A 20374-nucleotide genomic window follows, 5' to 3' on the forward strand; every position below is an offset into this window, starting at 1 on the left:
GAAGGACCGGAGTATACAGGGCAGAATGATTCACATAGTGGAAGGACCGGAGTGTACAGAGCAGAATGATTCATATAATGGAGGGACCGGAGTGTACAGGGCAGAATGATTCACATAGTGGAGGGACCGGAGTGTACAGAGCAGAAGGATTCACATAGTGGAGGGACCGGAGTGTACAGGGCAGAATGATTCACATAGTGGAGGGACCGGAGTGTACAGGGCAGAAGGATTCACATAGTGGAGGGACCGGAGTGTACAGAGCAGAAGGATTCACATAGTGGAGGGACCGGAGTGTACAGGGCAGAATGATTCACATAGTGGAAGGACCGGAGTTTACAGAGCAGAATGATTCACATAGTGGAGGGACCGGAGTGTACAGAGCAGAATGATTCACATAGTGGAGGGACCGGAGTGTACAGGGCAGAATGATTCACATAGTGGAGGGACCGGAGTGTACAGGGCAGAATGATTCACATAGTGGAAGGACCGGAGTGTACAGGGCAGAATGATTCACATAGTGGAAGGACCGGAGTGTACAGAGCAGAATGATTCACATAGAGTGCAAGAAGTAGAGTGTACAGAGCAGAATGATTCACAGTGGAAGAACCGGAGTGTACAGAGCAGAATGATTCACATAGTGGAGGGACCGGAGTGTACAGGGCGGAATGAATCACATAGTGGAAGGACCGGAGTGTACAGAGCAGAATGATTCACATAGTGGAAGGACCGGAGTGTACAGAGCAGAATGATTCACATAGTGGAGGGACCGGAGTGTACAGAGCAGAATGATTCACATAGTGGAGGGACCGGAGTGTACAGGGCAGAATGATTCACATAGTGGAAGGACCGGAGTGTACAGGGCAGAATGATTCACATAGTGGAGGGACCGGAGTGTACAGGGCAGAATGATTCACATAGTGGAGGGACCGGAGTGTACAGAGCAGAATGATTCACATAGTGGAAGGACCGGAGTGTACAGGGCGGAATGATTCACATAGTGGAGGGACCGGAGTGTACAGGGCGGAATGATTCACATAGTGGAGGGACCGGAGTGTACAGAGCAGAATGATTCACATAGTGGAAGGACCGGAGTGTACAGGGCAGAATGATTCACATAGTGGAGGGACCAGAGTGTATAGAGCGGAATGAGTAAAGTAGATCATAGGGAACCCACATAGTAAAAGTAGATGGCAAAAAAATCACCACTTTGTTATTTCCCCACAAAAAGGAACCACATTCCTGCACCTGAGCGGACCCCTCACCCTCTGGGCCCCATCGTAGTTGCTTTGGTTGCTGCCGCTCTAGTTACACCCATGAATATGTACAAGGTGCAGGGTTGCAGAGATCTTACAGGTTACTGGACTATACAGAATGTGCTGCCACTCCTGGACATTATATATTATAATAATGCAGAAGGATGGAAGACGGCTTTATATCTCTTGCTCTGACCTCCCACCAGGGATGAAGTGTCCGGGCCCCAGGATACAGTCTCTAGCTTTATAACCCTCTTCTATGCGGCCCCACACAATCCTAGAATAAATAGCCGGCGGGTAGCCAGACAGATATTGCCATTTGCAGGCACGTCCCTCTCTCCCAGTCCCTGTCAATATTCTCCAGATGCCTCTTACTTGTATCGATTGCCCGGGGGACGGGGAGGCAGCGCTTACATTTGTCATTTAGAATATTATTGGGTGTTATCGCTTTCAAGCTCCACTAACAGGGGAGAGGTTGGAGTAAACTGGCTGTCTGAGCCGTGATAAATGACTTGATGGCCTTTTGTTTCCGCTGCACTGAGCAATTGGCTGCTATTTGCTTTACCTTTTATCCAAGAATAACAGAACAGTGAGTTGGGGAAGTGAGGAGGATCATTCTGTCATATGTTGTTCCCAGCGAGCTGGGTGGTCTTATATGAGCCGCTCAGGGATTCAGTAACCAGCAGGATATTAGGCGTCAAGCTCCGGGCCTGGTGCACATTGACGAGACTCCCCCATTTGTCAGGGGCCTGGATCATGTGTAGTAACCGCACGTACTTCTACGACGAGTAACATGGTGCGGTTCTCGCCGCTGGCGCCATGCGTGACAATACGGGAGATGGGTAGTGGAATTGGCCATGGAAGATAAAAGAACCAGTTCTTGGTGGAGATCATTACTTGCCTGTGATCAGCCTTAGGCTCTGTTCACACTGGCGCCATGGGTTGCATTTTTGTACAAACGTTTTTTTAACAGGTAACTGATCCAGTTTTGTTTCCCAGGCTGAATATTGAAGCGGACCACATTTCCAGTGTGAACAGAGCCTAAGGAGGCCATATACAATACATGATATAGCTGACGGCAAATGCTTTTCCTGCAGTCTGCTCTATATACATGTACGACACAGACTATGCATGTTTATTTCAATTAGGAGAGGGCAATAAGCTGCTGCCAGACCAGTCTGTCCTCCCCTCCAGACCCCTCTGTCCCTCCAGACCCCCCCTGTCCCTCCAGACCCCCCCTGTCCCTCCAGACCCCCCCTGTCCCTCCAGACCCCCCCTGTCCCTCCAGACCCCCCCTGTCCCTCCAGACCCCCCTGTCCCTCCAGACCCCCCTGTCCCTCCAGACCCCCCTGTCCCTCCAGACCCCCCTGTCCCTCCAGACCCCCCTGTCCCTCCAGATCCCCCTGTCCCTCCAGATCCCCCTGTCCCTCCAGACCCCCTGTCCCTCCAGACCCCCCTGTCCCTCCAGACCCCCCTGTCCCTCCAGACCCCCCTGTCCCTCCAGACCCCCCTGTCCCTCCAGACCCCTTGTCCCTCCAGACCCCTTGTCCCTCCAGACCCCCCTGTCCCTCCAGACCCCCCTGTCCCTCCAGACCCCTCTGTCCCTCCAGACCCCCCCTGTCCCTCCAGACCCCCCCTGTCCCTCCAGACCCCCCCTGTCCCTCCAGACCCCCCCTGTCCCTCCAGACCCCCCTGTCCCTCCAGACCCCCCTGTCCCTCCAGACCCCCCTGTCCCTCCAGACCCCCCTGTCCCTCCAGACCCCCCTGTCCCTCCAGATCCCCCTGTCCCTCCAGACCCCCTGTCCCTCAGACCCCCCTGTCCCTCCAGACCCCCCTGTCCCTCCAGACCCCCCTGTCCCTCCAGACCCCCCTGTCCCTCCAGACCCCCCTGTCCCTCCAGACCCCCCTGTCCCTCCAGACCCCCCTGTCCCTCCAGACCCCCTGTCCCTCCAGACCCCCTGTCCCTCCAGACCCCCTGTCCCTCCAGACCCCCCTGTCCCTCCAGACCCCCCTGTCCCTCCAGACCCCCATGTCCCTCCAGACCCCCCTGTCCCTCCAGACCCCTCCCTCTTCCAGATTCCTCTGTCCTCCCTCTTCCAGACCCCTCAGTCCTCCCTCTTCCAGACCCCTCAGTCCTCCCCCCTCCAGACCCCTCAGTCCTCCCCCCTCCAGACTCCTGCCCTCCCCCCTCCAGACTCCTGCCCTCCCCCCTCCAGACCCCTCTGTCCCCCTCCCTCCAGACCCCTCTGTCCTCCTCCCCCCCTCCAGACCCCTCTGTCCTCCTCCCCCCCTCCAGACCCCTCTGTCCTCCTCCCTCCCTCCAGACCCCTCTGTCCTCCCTCCCTCCAGACCCCTCTGTCCTCCCTCCCTCCAGACCCCTCTGTCGTCCTCCTCCCTCCCTCCAGACCCCTCTGTCGTCCTCCTCCCTCCCTCCAGACCCCTCTGTCGTCCTCCTCCCTCCCTCCAGACCCCTCTGTCCTCCTCCCTCCCTCCAGACCCCTCTGTCGTCCTCCTCCCTTCCTCCAGACCCCTCTGTCCTCCTCCCTCCCTCCAGACCCCTCTGTCCTCCTCCCTCCCTCCAGACCCCTCTGTCCTCCTCCCTCCCTCCAGACCCCTCTGTCCTCCTCCCTCCCTCCAGACCCCTCTGTCCTCCTCCCTCTTCCAGAGCCCTCTGTCCTCCTCCCTCCCTCCAGACCCCTCTGTCCTCCTCCCTCCTTCCAGACCCCTCTGTCCTCCTCCCTCCTTCCAGACCCCTCTGTCCTCCTCCCTCCCTCCAGACCCCTCTGTCCTCCTCCCTCCCTCCAGACCCCTCTGTCCTCCTCCCTCCCTCCAGACCCCTCTGTCCTCCTCCCTCCCTCCAGACCCCTCTGTCCTCCTCCCTCCCTCCAGACCCCTCTGTCCTCCTCCCTCTCTCCAGACCCCTCTGTCCTCCTCCCTCCCTCCAGACCCCTCTGTCCTCCTCCCTCCCTCCAGACCCCTCTGTCGTCCTCCTCCCTCCCTCCAGACCCCTCTGTCGTCCTCCTCCCTCCCTCCAGACCCCTCTGTCCTCCTCCCTCCCTCCAGACCCCTCTGTCCTCCTCCCTCCCTCCAGACCCCTCTGTCGTCCTCCTCCCTCCCTCCAGACCCCTCTGTCCTCCTCCCTCCCTCCAGACCCCTCTGTCGTCCTCCTCCCTCCCTCCAGACCCCTCTGTCGTCCTCCTCCCTCCCTCCAGACCCCTCTGTCCTCCTCCCTCCCTCCAGACCCCTCTGTCCTCCTCCCTCCCTCCAGACCCCTCTGTCCTCCTCCCTCTTCCAGACCCCTCTGTCCTCCTCCCTCCCTCCAGACCCCTCTGTCCTCCTCCCTCCCTCCAGACCCCTCTGTCCTCCTCCCTCCCTCCAGACCCCTCTGTCCTCCTCCCTCCCTCCAGACCCCTCTGTCCTCCTCCCTCCCTCCAGACCCCTCTGTCCTCCTCCCTCCCTCCAGACCCCTCTGTCCTCCTCCCTCCCTCCAGACCCCTCTGTCCTCCTCCCTCCCTCCAGACACCTCTGTCCTCCTCCCACCCTCCAGACCCCTCTGTCCTCCTCCCACCCTCCAGACCCCTCTGTCCTCCCTCCCTCCAGACCCCTCTGTCCTCCCTCTTCCAGACCCCTCTGTCCTCCTCCCTCTCTCCAGACCCCTCTGTCTTCCTCCCTCCCTCCCTCCAGACCCCTCTGTCTTCCTCCCTCCCTCCAGACCCCTCTGTCCTCCTCCCTCCCTCCCTCCAGACCCCTCTGGCAGCGGCTTACCTCCTTCAGGAAAAATGGATCGAGCTTGTTGGAATCCAATACGCCTGATGCCTCTCCAACGCACCCCATGTCTGCCCTGTGTAGGATTGTCCTCTAGCCCCCATACACATGACATCATCAGACATATCGGCAACTTCGGCCAACTTTTCTCTCGTGTATGTCCTGGTTTAAGGCTCGCTGTTAGATTGCAACGACAACCGTAGTCTCAGGTGGCAGCAGATTTCAAGACCCCCACCAGACTGTGCCGATGTATGAGGTCTCCTTCTTACTTCTTCTGTCCTATCACTAGCGCCTGGCATTGTCCACGTATTAAAGTTTAGTTTGAACCGCCCCTTTGTGTGGTGTAGGGGGAGTGGCTTGCTGCTGGGATCCCACCCATTCTGCGGATATCGCCAGTGCTTGTTTTGACCACAAACTATGCATTACATGGCGCCAATTAAATTCATTGATGTCTTGACTTTAGGGGGCATGAACGATATCGGAGGTGTATGGTGCGAACAAGAATTACTAAAGAGCTGTACTGCAAAGCATCATGGTCCTGGATTATACGGAATATATTGTTCTACGTTTATAGATCCGATACGTAAATACGATGAGCGCCGGACGCCTCTTGTGTGGCAGGAATATCTACTCAATAGCGATTTGTAATGTGATGAGATGGGGAATGATGACCCGCGGGTCACGTCTACATCCGCTTTTGCGCGCTCTCCCAGGTGGATAGGGCTCGGTTTAGGATGCGGCGTGTACATAATGGCTTTGGCTGCTCCCTGCTTCTTGTAAGTATTAGTATGTTGAACGCTGCCACTTAATCTCCGCTCGCATTCAGCCTGTCAGAACGAATAGCGGTGTCACTTCTCCTCACAATACAACGTCTGAGAGGCTGAGCCGCACAATCTCCTCGCCGGGGGAGAAACGCGCTGCCCCATATTTACTAGGACTGGCGTTTATTTTATTTTTTTACACCAGTGCGAAGTAAAGGAGAGAGTTGGAGTGATGTGCGCCAAATTTATTAAAAGGTCCACACCTCTTAATACATTTGTCACATTTTAAGCTGCCTGATGTAGATTTGCGCAAACAATAAACGGGTCCCTTTTCTCGTCGCTTGCCAAATTTACCGAGCAGCAAGAAAGTTGCAGATTTTATACTTCTGTTGCTAATGGTTTCCGTTTGTCTCCGTTCCGTAAGGTTTCCGTTTTTTGCATGAAATCGATTTAGTCGACTGCGCTATGGTTTTCGGCAAGAAAACGGAAATCTTATGGAATGGAGACAAACGGAAACAATTAGCAACGGAACCATTACCAATGAAATGAATGGTAATGCTAACGGAAAGCTATGGTTTCCGTTTGCCTTTCCGTTGATAGGTACCAATGACGGAAAGGTCTGACGGAACCCAAAAACTGAACCGAACGCTGATGTGAACAGGCCCTTACAAAAAAAAATCTGCCCGCAGTGCCCATCAAAACCTGCGGTACACTACATGTTCGGCGAGCGCTGCGGGCGCATACTACGTATATAGCCATAGACCCCCATTCACCCAACGGAGGTCAGATGAGTGTCCTTTTGGCCTCTGTCGGGGGGGGTATGTGTCGGCATTCCTTCTTTACATTTCTATACTGAGTATCAGAGCGCAGTTGACTGCACTTTTCTATACGTTGGGCCACCGCAAAAAAAGCCTACTGCGCGGTATACTTTATTTTAACATACTAGGCCAATGGGTGACGTGTGCCACTGGAATATGTAATGTGAACGGAGCCTAAATTGCTTTTCTGCAACTTTCTCCTAGACCTTTTCAATTCCTGACAATTTGCAAAATCTGATTGCGGTCAGTGAATGGAAGCATATTGTTTACAAATAAAGGCTGAAAATCGGACACAGGTGATGTGTTCGTTACAGTGTATAAGAGAGCTCTTTTGTAACGAATCATGCACCTGCAGGAGTTGGACAAAATCAGGGCAGATTTTCAGCCTCTAAATGTAGATTATGAAAGTTTCCATTCACTCAAAGCAAGCAGACATATTGAAAATGGTGAAGAAATGTTAAGAGTTGCAGAACGTCTTATTGTATTTTGTTAAGCCGCTATTCACACGGAAGCCAAGATGCATTTCCGGATCAGTCACACGAATACCCCCAGCGCCCAACGGACCCTAATAATGAGGTGTTTGTTGTTTTGATGGTAAATATTAATGCTGCGTGCTGTAATATGAGTGTTCGTGGTCATAAGAACTGATGAAACCGGGTGACCCGTCCACGAGCAGCGGGTTACACGGAAGAGTCACGCACCTGATTTGGTCTGATGGGGTGGCACGGGGCACGGTCAGACGTACGGCCGCGGAGATAATGCCGGTTTTCTGTTAATTCGCCGTTTTCCGTTACTTTTAATATTAGAAATTAGTCATTTGATTGTAACATTAATGTCGGCAGCTTTCCTAATCAGTCGTCATGGCAACTAGAAGACGTAAATTCATATATAATGGGAGCGTTCACACCTCCGTCATGTTGGCTCTCCTACATTATGTACCCCAGGTCCGGGGCATGGGCAGCTCTGCCCGGTCTCACTACCACGTAACTATTACTACCGTCCATATGTAATTATTACACAGACATAAACCTTTATATACGTCATCCTGGGGCTGGGCAATTAATCGAAAAATAATCAAAACCGAAATTCAGCGCAATTAATCGACGTCATCTTGCGAATTTCGGTTTTGTCAATTATTTACTTCCGGTTTAAACTGTATCTGCATCTTCAGGACGCAGATACAGATGAATCCAATGGTAAAGCAGGAGACCGTGAGGTCCGGAGTTAGGAGAGTATGTATATTATTATTTTTATCATGCACTATTGGGGGCATTATACAGCGAGGGGGCAGCTATGGGGGACTTTATACTGTGTAGGGTGCAGCTATGCGGCAGTATACTGCTTGGAAGTCAGTTCAGTAGAGGCAGCTATGGGGGAATTCTACTGTGGGGAGGGCCGTTATGGGGGCATTATACTGTGTGGAGGGCAGCTATGGGGGGGCATTATACTGTGGGGGCAACTATAGGGGAATTATACTGTGTGGAGGCAGTTATAGGGGCATTATAATGTGTCTGGGGGCAGCTGTGGGGCATTATACTGTGTGGGAAGTGTCAGGGGGTATGTTATATACAGTAGCATACAGCAGGCTCAGGGGATAAATATTAATCCAATGGTGTATCCTGAAAATAGGGGTGTGGCATGCAAAGGGGGTGTGGCCTAAATAATCGATCAATAATGGTAATCTAGGTTACATGTTCAATTAATTGCGATTTTGATTTAGGTCATAATTGCCCAGCCCTACGTCATCCTCATGCCTTCTAGATAAAGCAGAACAGGGGGCTCCTGATGGGTGGTGTGATCCATAGTAAGAGATTAATATGGAGGAAAGCAGCCAGAAGCCATGACACCTTCTCTCTAACGTGATCGGTAAAGGGTTCTGGGCCTCCTGTATGGGCAGCGGGGTGTGTGGTTGTATGAACCAACACGAGGAGGTGGCAGCATTGCCATTTTTTGTTCTGGGCCCCTCTCCTCCTATCTGACCGGGTGACTACTGGTGGATACTGGTAACGGTCAGATAGCTACTTCCTGTCCCAGAAACTGCAGGCAGGAGAAGTCTGGAGCACAGCCGAGTTATCCTTCGTGGCAGGAGGTCCACGTTTAAGCTATATCCCCTAGAAAACACCAAAATCCTTTTTGCCAAGCCCCAAAACGATGAGTCACTTGTGTTTAATGCACAGAAAGCTCCCGTCTGTGCTCACGATCCAATAGATCAGTGGTCTGCGCCCTGTGGATGTCGGGGCATGCTGGTAGTTGTAGTTTCTGGAGATACACGGGTTGCAGACCACCACAATAGACCCACCTGATCAGTGCCGCAGATAAAGTCACCTGTATGCCGATCACATCTACAGCCCGAGTGTCCATCTTGGTTGATGACAATGGTGCTGTCCTTGGACAAGGACTTACAGGGTAGTCACCAATAGGGGGCACTATAGGGACAGTTTTCTTTCTTCTGGAGCTTTTTTGCATAATTTTCCCAAGGAGCATTGCTCTAAACACTTCCTACCAGCTGGATCTCCGCAAGGAAACTCAGTACCGTCCAAGTCACTGAGCGAGAGAGAACTCCCCCCCCCCCCCCCCCCCGTGTCTTTCATCTTTCAGTCTGACGGACACGGTTTTGATGAGCCTGGCACACAGATGCCTACAAGAGCGCTATCTTTACTGGTACATATGTGCCAACAACTGGGTGAAAATACAGGAGTGCTCTGCCAACTCTATTCAGGTAGCAGCGCCGGCGCTCGGTGAGGAGCTCAATCTGTCAATTCAATTATTGTTGAACGTGTAGCGGATATTTCATTCATTAAACCAGTTCTGGATGCGGCAGAAGTAGGAACCGGATGTGGATCTACTAAAGGGAAGCTCGGGTTTGGCGACCTGCGGGCGGCCTCCCTGCTGCGGTCAATAGTGCCAGCCGGGCACATACAACAGCCGGGACTGGGAGGGAATACGGGGGATTGTGACCTACGGTGGTCAGTCCTGCAGGACCAGGACGTGGGGACGGTGATGGAACAATCATGTAAATACCTTCAGAACCTAATAATAAGGTCCCGGTGGCATCGCCCGCTCCCCATCTGTATGTAGGTAAAGTTGGCGACAATATCACTTAGGGGTTTTCCAGCTTGGTGTAAATAAAACTTTTAATTCTGGTTTCAATTCCTCACTTTTTTTTTTAGATCTCTGCTTGCTGTCATTTAATGTAATATATTGGAGGCTGAAAACCTGTACAGATGTAATACTTCTTACAGCTGAGGGTTTGTTACAATTGTATGTAGTCTGGAGAATCTTCCGTAAGCTAAATACATCCGCAGCGCAAATCTCTCTTCTGTCCTGACCGTTTGCGACAATGTATCGGTGAAGAGAAAAGATCAATCTGGAGCCCAGGCTGGATACATTGTAACGAACCCTCAGCGGTGAAAAGTATTCAGTCAGGAAGGCTATTTTATGCTGTAAATCTGAATATTTTCAGACCAAGTCTATTGAAAATTGTCAGAACTTTTCTTTGTACCAGGATGTAGGGATGTAAGATGACACCGGCCCTTTAATAAGGAAGAGTCACAGCTGGAAGATAAATCAGAGCGGAGATAAGAACAGGAAAAATGAAGCACAAATTAAAAAGTGCAGAGAAGGGGCCGGGGCCAGAAGATGAAGCCACAGCAGAAAGGGTTAATGACACGGCGGGGTCCCCGGGCTACAGATAGAAGACAAGGTGAAAACCTTCCAGATCTCAATTTTTTAATTAAGGTTCTGTATTGTAAGTTGTCAATGAACATTATTGGGAAAATGGATGTCAATGCCGGCTCCGAGCCCGCACCTCCTCTATCTATGTCAATGATTCAAAGACATGATTTATGGGTAGTTGCAGACTTTTGGGATCATCCATCAAGCAGTCGTTTCACGATGGGGCTGCAGGTTGTAAATCATACAGAAGGGTTGTCAGTCACCACCGTTAACCCATTCTTCAGCGGTGACCTACAGCTATCTCTGCAGCCAATATAGAAAATCTATACAAAGCGCAGCCTGAAAGATGCAAACAAGACATTGGACAGGAACCTACTAATGCCCTGGAAGGAAGGACCTACTATGGTGGTAAGGAGGCTCATGCCAAAAGAGATGACGGAGCTAAGCTCCACCTAGTGGACATCACCTCGGCGTCCTGCCGTATGTGATAACATCATGTGGATCTGTATAGAATCTAACAATCTGGTCTTCATCTCCGGTCAAGATGTCTTCTGATCCTCTGGGGACACGTGCTCTTTCCGGGTCATCTATAGGGAGTCTTCACGTTTGGTCCATGTTGTCTTCCTCTTTGGTCCATCCTGTCTGCCTCTTTGGTCCACGTTGTCTTCCTCTTTGGTCCACGTTGTCTTCCTCTTTGGTTTACGCTGTCTTCCTCTTTGGTCCACGCTGTCTTCCTCTTTGGTCCACGCTGTCTTCCTCTTTGGTCCACGCTGTCTTCCTCTTTGGTCCACGCTGTCTTCCTCTTTGGTCCACGCTGTCTTCCTCTTTGGTCCACGCTGTCTTCCTCTCTGGTCCACGCTGTCTTCCTCTCTGGTCCACGCTGTCTTCCTCTCTGGTCCACGCTGTCTTCCTCTCTGGTCCACGCTGTCTTCCTCTCTGGTCCACGCTGTCTTCCTCTCTGGTCCACGCTGTCTTCCTCTCTGGTCCACGCTGTCTTCCTCTCTGGTCCACGCTGTCTTCCTCTCTGGTCCACGCTGTCTTCCTCTCTGGTCCACGCTGTCTTCCTCTCTGGTCCACGCTGTCTTCCTCTCTGGTCCACGCTGTCTTCCTCTCTGGTCCACGCTGTCTTCCTCTCTGGTCCACGCTGTCTTCCTCTCTGGTCCACGCTGTCTTCCTCTCTGGTCCACGCTGTCTTCCTCTCTGGTCCACGCTGTCTTCCTCTCTGGTCCACGCTGTCTTCCTCTCTGGTCCACGCTGTCTTCCTCTCTGGTCCACGCTGTCTTCCTCTCTGGTCCACGCTGTCTTCCTCTCTGGTCCACGCTGTCTTCCTCTCTGGTCCACGCTGTCTTCCTCTCTGGTCCACGCTGTCTTCCTCTCTGGTCCACGCTGTCTTCCTCTCTGGTCCACGCTGTCTTCCTCTTTGGTCCACGCTGTCTTCCTCTTTGGTCCACGCTGTCTTCCTCTCTGGTCCACGCTGTCTTCCTCTCTTGTCCACGTTGTCTTCCTCTTTGGTCCACGCTGTCTTCCTCTTTGGTCCACGCGGTCTTCCTCTCTGGCCCACGCGGTCTTCCTCTCTGGCCCACGCGGTCTTCCTCTTTGGCCCACGCGGTCTTCCTCTTTGGTCCACGAGGTTCCTCTCGGATAATGTGTTGATATTTTATTCTTCATCTCTTTAATTAAATGGCGAGCAGCAAGTTCCATTAGAAGATTCTCCGATCATCGCTGCTCAACTCCAACAAACATCGGAGGGTTCAACATGAAGTGGGCAAGAGATGGGAACCCCGAGTAGTCATAGGGTTGGCATTGTGGCACTGGAAGGGATGCGGATCACAACCAGCCTGCATGACCCTGTGCAAAGGTATTCTTTGGTTCCTTTTTGCCACCTTGTCGGACGCCCACATTGCACCAAGACCAGACCAAAGTAATACACACACCTATCTCCCTCTGTGTCCCCCAGCAAGTCAATGAGGTTGGCGCCTTGTGTGCCTCCGCCACCCCGATTGCACATAGCAAAGGTCAGCCTTCACGCGAATACAATTTAACGATGACAACCTCCGGTAAAAGCCAGATATGTGTTCATACAGGTTGTCACTTCCCCTCCCCCACATACCGAAAGCTTGAATTTAAAGGGTTTGAACAGGATGAGATAAACATGGCGGATTTCTTAAAAAAACAAAAAGCGTTCCGGCTGTCCATGGTTTGTGATTTTGCAGTTTAGCTTTATTGAAGAGAATTAACGATAAGCTGCAATACCGCTCACAACCTGGGAACACGTGTGGCGCTGTTTCTGGAAGGAAGTTTTTAGAATTCTGTACAGAATCCATCATGAACGCCAACTTCAGGGCGACAGGAGTAGCATTCAGTGGCTTATAATACAACCGCCTGCCCCCGAACGCTTGCTGCATTCACGTATTTAAGCGCAGATGATCTGTAACAAATTCTTAAGAATAAAAGGCTTCTTTTCTGAGCAGAATAAATTGCAAATAAATGTTTAGAAAAGTAAAGTGAACATAAACACTACTTCTACGTTTTAATTAGAGAAGATTCGCCGTAATGCAGAATGGAGGCGGATTAGAACTGAATTGCGCGGTACGTACAGCGGTAATTGTGAATAATGGTGGCGAGGCGTATCGTTCCCGGAGTACAGCTCATTTTTTTGTTTTGCTTTCTCGATAACACTTTGTTTTGTTGGTATTGAAGAGCGAGGAGAGTCATTGGTTGTGCGCGGCGCTCGCTGTTCCCGCGTCGGCGGCAGGCTAAGCTATAATCTGCGCTGCGTTTACCACGAGCTATTTTCAAGTCGGAATTTTAAAAGCTTCAGCGCCACTCTGCAAATGAAAAGATTAAAAGCTCCTTATGTTTAGACTCAACTTTTCTGCACTTCAGGAAGAAATGATTGTGATGCAGAGTCGTCGCGCTCGCGGATTCTCCGGGACATTGTGCGGTTTGGGATTTATGGCGGTTTTCCTCGTTACGGGATATTTGCTTTGTGTCACATCAGCCATGTAACCCTCATATAGCACCCCCCAATGCAGGAGGGTGTAATCCTTGTATAATAAAAAGCCCTTACATTTTCTAATAGACTTTGTTTCAATTCCCTGTGGTTTTCAAGATGTCTGCTTGCTGTTAGTGAATTGAAACACTTGTTTGCACCCAGAGGCTAAAAACCCGTACAAACCTAATACTACTTCCATCTTTGCATCAAGTGTTTGCTACAATTGTGTGGAGTCTAGACGATCCCCTGTGAACTAAACAGCCCGCACTCCAAACGGATACATATTCCCTGCACTGGTACATTGTAACAAACTATCAGGACAGGAGGGAGTTTTGAGCTCCTGGTCTATCCAGTCGATACATTCCTGTAACAAACTCTCAGCTGTGATAAGTATCAGGTCAGGAGGGATTTTTAGAGTCCCGTTCACTGACAGCAAGCAGATATCTTGTAAATGAGGAATTAAATTGCAAAACATTTAGGAAAGTTGCCTTTTTTTAAATATTAAGCTTTGTTTATATACGACTGGACGAGCCCGTACGTGGTTACTCTTTGAAGCTGCAGAGCCGGCATTACACACACGATACCTGCTGAGCGTTAGGGTTGTGGGTACATAACGTGAATATGGACGTTTGGCCTAACTTAATGTGTATTCTTTTTCGGGATGGAGATAAGCAGCTACTAGATACATCTGGCGTTCCTTATCACCAAGAGAAACAAAGGATCAAATGGGTTAAAATCCCCTCCGTTCAGTCCTTTGTTGCCCAACATCTCCTGTGGGGGGAAAACGTCCCCATGTTCATAAGATTGGTGACATTTTCGGCTTCTTCTTTGCATCTAATATTCCTCTCCGTGTCTGGATACGTCTTAGTCACTAACTCATCCTCCGTAGACAGCGACCCCTGCAGAACATGGAAGGGAATATTTCATTTCACACAATGTATTGATGGTTTTCGTTAATGTTGAGATGTTCTGCAGAAGAACACGCTCCCGGCTATAAATAGTGGCGCCAGGAAGATCCCGGCTCCGTGTCAGTGACATTAAACATTCCCGTATACCTCGAGCTGCAAAGTGCCGGTCCTGTAGATTGTTTACTGGAGCTGGATTTCCAATCACTGCAGAAGGTTTACTAAATCGCTGCATTACTGACTTATTTATGATGGAAATTTAGACGGCAAATACGGTGCTGCCAGCAGTGGCGGGATAAATAGTCCTGACGAGCATTAATAACCGCGCAGGATGAGACGTAAACTACATGTGTGGATTGTATTTACAGTTCTCTGCAAGACGGAAATTTATCCATAAGAGGCGAAGAGTCAAGTGAGCTGCCCACACCCCCTACACTCACTTCTGGGGGGTCCCTGCCAGATGGTGTAAATCTACAACACACAAGTCGGGGTACAAGACTATGACACACTAACGCTTGGGGTACAGGATAATGACACTCGAGGTATAAGACCATGATACACTGACACTTGGGGCACAGCATAATGACACACTGACACTTGGGGTACAGGATAATGACACTGACACTTGAGGTACAGGATAATAACACTGACACTTGGGGTACAGGATAATGACACACACTTGGGGTACAGGATAATGACACTGACACTTGGGGTACAGGATAATGACAATGACACTCTGGGTACAGGATAATGACACTGACACTTGGGGTACAGGATAATGATACACTGACACTTGGGGTACAGGATAATGACACTGACACTTGGGGTACAGGATAATGACACTTGGGGTCAGACAATGATATTTTAGGTTTTCTTGCAAAATGTAACAAAATCTCCTACCATTTATACAGACCTATGTGTCTCCATGGTAACAGACAACAAACAACCCCTGTGTAGTCTGATCCTTTATGGACAAGGCCTCCTTGTAGGACATGAAGTATAGAATCCCACCTTCATGATTTCCCTACTTTCATTTTTGTTACACATGTAATGTTTTCTAGTTGTTAGTAAATTTACTGACTCCTTAGACACATTCGTAAGTTAAAATTAGAAGCTGTGAATCAAGCACCTAGTTCGCCTCAGTCTTGGAATTGCCGCGGCTTCTTCTCCCCCTTACTCATACGGCAGCAGCCAGATCTGTGGTTGTTAGTTCTGGGCTCACTGATGGAATAGGAGGAGCTCCGCAGCGAGGGTCATATGTAAGTGCCCCCCTCATCTCCTATCTACCGGCCCTGATCTACCCACGGTTTAGTGAGATTGATCTGATCCTCGGAGAGTCGTGAACTACCGCACTAACCCAGGACGATATCATTTTAAATGTGCCTGGAGAATAATTCCCAATTCCCATCATCATGCGGAGCGCTGGCGTGCGTTTAACAGCTGACCGGCCGCCATGTATACCGCTTCACAAATGAGGTGACGGTGCCGGGTTTATTGTAAAGGAATTATTCCCATCAAAGACGTTTATAAAGTGAAGAACAAGACGCCATGGGGGGAACTTTTTGTCACTTCTCATCTACTCGCTGGCAGTGATTAACCCCTTTATCTCTGAGAGGGCAGCCTGCAAATTACTGCTGAAAGGAGCGATTAAAGGGCCGCTTACCCCCTGTAGGGACTGCAGTCCCTATTCTCTGTCCTGGATAAGGGATCTTTTTCCAGGGTGATTTTACAGTTCATGTTGTTTTTGGAAAGGGGGCAAAATTGAGAATTTAGTAGAGAGAGGTAGTAAAGCTTTAGCCTTCCAAACGTGGAGGGAACAAGGACTACAGACTGCGCCCCCAGTCATTGTTTCTCAGCTGTTAAAGCTAAAAATGTGCAAAAATTACATAACCAAAAATTGCGGTTGCCTTCATAAGCCACAACGTGAAGTTAGTCTAGACCAGTCGTCTCCCACCTACGTCTCTCCATCCGTTTTAAAACTACAACTCCCAGCGTTCTCTGGCAGCATCTTCAGTACCAATCCTGATGCCAATTAGAGGAGAGCAATCAAATTGACAAAAAATTACAAAAATTTCCCCAGATGTTCCAAAAACATCGTCCTGACTTTGTGCACATTCGAGACCGGTATACGATTTTCTAAACTGACGCTGCAAGAGGAAACTTCTGGAAAGGAAATGGGATCGTAGGGTATAGTGAAGTCAGTGGACATGGATCTAGAGTTAAGACCACCTGCGATACAGATCTTAATGAGCGCAACGCGTTTTGAATCTGAACTAGACCCTTCTTCAGGTCTCCAATTTCTACTGACTCTTTGTGGTGTTGTCAATCGCAACCTACCAAATTATTAATTTCCATAAATATTCTAATGTAGGTAAACCATGGTTAAATTGTTTTTTTCCCATTGGATAAAACACAAGTCCCTTCAGTTTATTCCTTATTCAATTCCACTCCTAATCGGGCAAAACAGTCCCGTTCATGGTGGCCCCTTTATTCTTGGGATGGTGGGTGTTCACATTAGCCAGACCCCAACCAATTAGAAACTGGTGGTTTATCTAATCAATACAATATTGGTGGGAAAACCCCATTAACAATCCTACCAGCCGAAGGCGATCTGGTCCTCAGGTCCTTTTACACGGCCAATTATAGGGCAAATTGGCTGATTTATGGTTTAGGCAGGAGGAAATATTAACTTTGCCGGCGTCACATCTCCCTGTGTAGACAACGATGCGCTGCCGACATGATAGAAATGTATCGGGAGCGAGCGGTCGTAGTAATGAGCGCTTGTCCCCATACATAGCTCCTTGTGAACGGAGCAAACGAGCGCCAATCAATGAGCTTTCTCGTTTAGCGGCGCTCGTTTACACGGCCCAGGTTGGGTAATCGGACCATTAGCCCTCGTTGGAGTCGTAAGAACATTTTTCTCGGCCATCGGTGGTCCGGTCTATCATCGCTGAGTTTTCTTCACTATCATCTGAGGACGAACCGTGGAAAATCGTTCAGATTTCAAATATCTTGTGTGTCCGTATCACGACGAGCTTCCCGAGAGTAAAAATTATTGGCTGTCTCGTTGCGGGATCGGGGGATCTTTAGGTCTCGGGCGATCTTTAGGTCTCGGGCCAGCTTCACCGTTCCTGGTCTAGTCCGATATGGGAATATCCCTCGTCGGCCGTCATTTCCCTTCTTGTTATTATATATTTCGGATTTAACTTTGAAAAAAATCACACCAGAGCGGGCAACCTGGTATTTTCTACTGCCCCGGCTCTCTTTTAGGTGCTGCCATTTACAGGGGTGTAATGGGCACGTAGCTCTCCCGACCCGCTGCCGTCATGACTGTCATGAAAACTTTGTTCTACATCGCTCCATCCCCTGTGTTCTGGGCAGAGATAGGAAAGGTCGGATCATCTCCCTGGAAGATACGGCCACGTGCGCATTGTAATTGTAGACTTCGTCCTGACAGTCAATAATTCAGGCTAAGACACACAATGCGGGCAGCGCACCGGGCCCATTTTTTACGCGGTGGCAGAAAATAACAATTCATTCCTGGGAGGAAGCAAGACTTTTTCTAGCGGCTGATTCTGCTACATGATCGCAGAACAAAAGACTGATGAGGGAGCGCCGCTCATTAATCATTAGTGTCATTTGTCACCGCTTCTCCGAGATGACAACGTACTCCATACCTGCATGTGACTCAGATCCCGCTCCTCTATTCCAGATAAGACAAATTCATCTCCACGTTCTCTAAGTGCCCCACTAGTGGAATAGTGAACTGCTCGCAACACCCACGCCGGACACCCGCCGCCATCTGTTCTACCGTCAGCTGACCTCTCCTATATCATATACAGTACAACATATATATATACATTGCTTCTAGCCTCTGTGCTGCAGAAAATGTGATTCCCCCATCCCCGTCCCCCCAATTTGAAGAATCATCTTTATGTTTATGGAACTAGAAGCATTCAGCTCCCACCAATGGAAATCTACAAAGTCGGCTTAACCCTTCATCATCATCCTCATTTAGGCGCCTTGTATTTCGTTAGTCGTAAACCATGTGATCATTGCGACTACGTGCAGCCAAAAAAATGCATAAGAGAAATTTCAAAGACTCCTCTGGCTTCCAAAATACGAACTTTCCCATTTTGTGGGATTTATTTTAGAGTTGCCAACAATTCGGTGACCCACAAACCGTAAAGGGGTTAACCTAATGTGTTTATAAAGGGGTTGGTCTTGTCATTTGGGGGCGTGGCTTAATGCCATTATGGATTCAACTATTGGTAAGGGATGATGTGGCGTAAATCTTTACATCTGCGACCAACTATAGATTTGGTTTCAAGTATTTTTGTACAGAAAACCCAATGCTCTGATCTCTCTCCCGGACATACAACTCAATGCTGACAATACTCATACCTCACAGTAGTGGCCATAGTTGGGGGGCCTCCACAGTAGTGACCATAGTTGGGGGGCCTCCACAGTAGTGACGATAGTTGGGGGGCCTCCACAGTAGTGACCATAGTTGGGGGGCCTCCACAGTAGTGACCATAGTTGGGGGGCCTCCACAGTAGTGACCATAGTTGGGGGGCCTCTACAGTAGTGCCCATAGTTGGGGGGCCTCTACAGTAGTGCCCATAGTTGGGGGGCCTCTACAGTAGTGCCCATAGTTGGGGGGCCTCTACAGTAGTGCCCATAGTTTGGGGGCCTCTACAGTAGTGCCCATAGTTGGGGGGCCTCTACAGTAGTGCCCATAGTTGGGGGGCCTCTACAGTAGTGCCCATAGTTGGGGGCCTCTACATTAGTGCCCATAGTTGGGGGGCCTCTACAGTAGTGCCCATAGTTGGGGGGCATCTACAGTAGTGCCCATAGTTGGGGGGGCATCTACAGTAGTGCCCATAGTTGGGGGGCCTCTACAGTAGTGCCCATAGTTGGGGGCCTCTACAGTAGTGCCCATAGTTGGGGGGCCTCTACATTAGTGCCCATAGTTGGGGGGCCTCTACATTAGTGCCCATAGTTGGGGGGCCTCCATAGTAGTGACTATAGTTGGGGGCCTCTACATTAGTGCCCATAGTTGGGGGGCCTCTACAGTAGTGCCCATAGTTGGGGGGCCTCCACAGTAGTGCCCATAGGTGGGGGGCCTCTACAGTAGTGCCCATAGTTGGGGGGGCCTCCATAGTAGTGCCGTCATTATGAGAGCTCTATTACTGATTGCTGGGCATAATGGTGCCCCCTGCAGGCAGGGTGGAGTACCACCTCACTTCTTGGATGATGCACTCCTGTATACTAGGCTGATGAACACAGGTCGGGTCGCTTTGTGTGCAGTCTAGATTTCGGCACAGGGCTGTCATTTTACCCCTGTCCACAGTGGGGGTCTTCCTAGAAGCCAGTCCACCTATCCGGATGGTATTGGAGTACGGGAGTGTGAACAGTGATGACCACCATAATAATGGATTGCAAAAAAAAAAAGGGACAATAAAGGATAAGTACTATGCCGGTCTCTTCAACAACAGGCTGAAATACTCTGTACTGCTGTTCTCTATCATTGCATTCAGTCTTGTAGAGTGCGATGAATACTCCAGATAAACGCCTACTAATAATTATAAATGTATGCATTCAGCATACTGTACATGTTGTGAGGATCAGTCAGATTCAGAATCCGCCACCCCCCCCCCCCCCACCAAATAAAAAAGTCCTACGGCAGCGCAGATAATTAACCCTGAGACGGCTGGTGTGACCTTGTACTTGTCTCCATTCTTCACTGCACATTTCTCCTACAATTCTCTGACTTCCCTCCACTTTGTAACTCTGTGTCTGTGACCTCCTACCTAGTCTCCTGAAATACTCAGTGCTGCTGTGAATATTCCTATCACCCGATTGGCTACTAGCCAAAGGCTAAAAAAAATTGTGAATCATCACGAGTCAAAATACATCTCAAAAATTACTAGGCCTCGGTCACCGGCCGGCTAATGTGATCACCCACGTGAGCGCTGCCCCCCCCCCCCCGCGCTGTGACCCATGACTGTCATGGTGTTAGACCCCCCTCCCCCTCCATCCCCTCGGACAGCTCATTAATCACATGAGGGATCTCGGATAACGCTGGGGATTCTCAATGTTTTTATAGGTCAATTAAAACATATTACCTTTCATTGTAGGGATTTAGAGGCAATAAAAAATGTGAAATGACTGCCCTGCGCTCATCCAGGTTTGATGGATT

The 20374-nt window shown here is 50.1% G+C and overlaps 1 protein-coding gene across 3 annotated transcripts in view; it reads left to right on the forward strand.

The window, feature by feature from the left end:
* Window positions 1–20374, forward strand: part of TSHZ2 (teashirt zinc finger homeobox 2) — an 863437-nt gene that overhangs the window by 834584 nt on the left and 8479 nt on the right. Inside the window, exon 1 of one of the 3 annotated variants that reach the window (XM_075845413.1) lies at window positions 10126–10300. The exons of the other annotated variants lie outside the window; for them this stretch is intronic. Coding sequence (XP_075701528.1) covers window positions 10237–10300 — 64 coding nt within the window. The 5' untranslated portion in view covers window positions 10126–10236. Of the gene's footprint in view, window positions 1–10125; window positions 10301–20374 lie in introns of those variants that run through there. 3 annotated transcript variants of the gene reach the window in all.

The sequence above is a fragment of the Rhinoderma darwinii genome, chromosome 13 (genome assembly GCF_050947455.1).
Source record: "Rhinoderma darwinii isolate aRhiDar2 chromosome 13, aRhiDar2.hap1, whole genome shotgun sequence".
Taxonomy (NCBI): domain Eukaryota; kingdom Metazoa; phylum Chordata; class Amphibia; order Anura; family Rhinodermatidae; genus Rhinoderma; species Rhinoderma darwinii.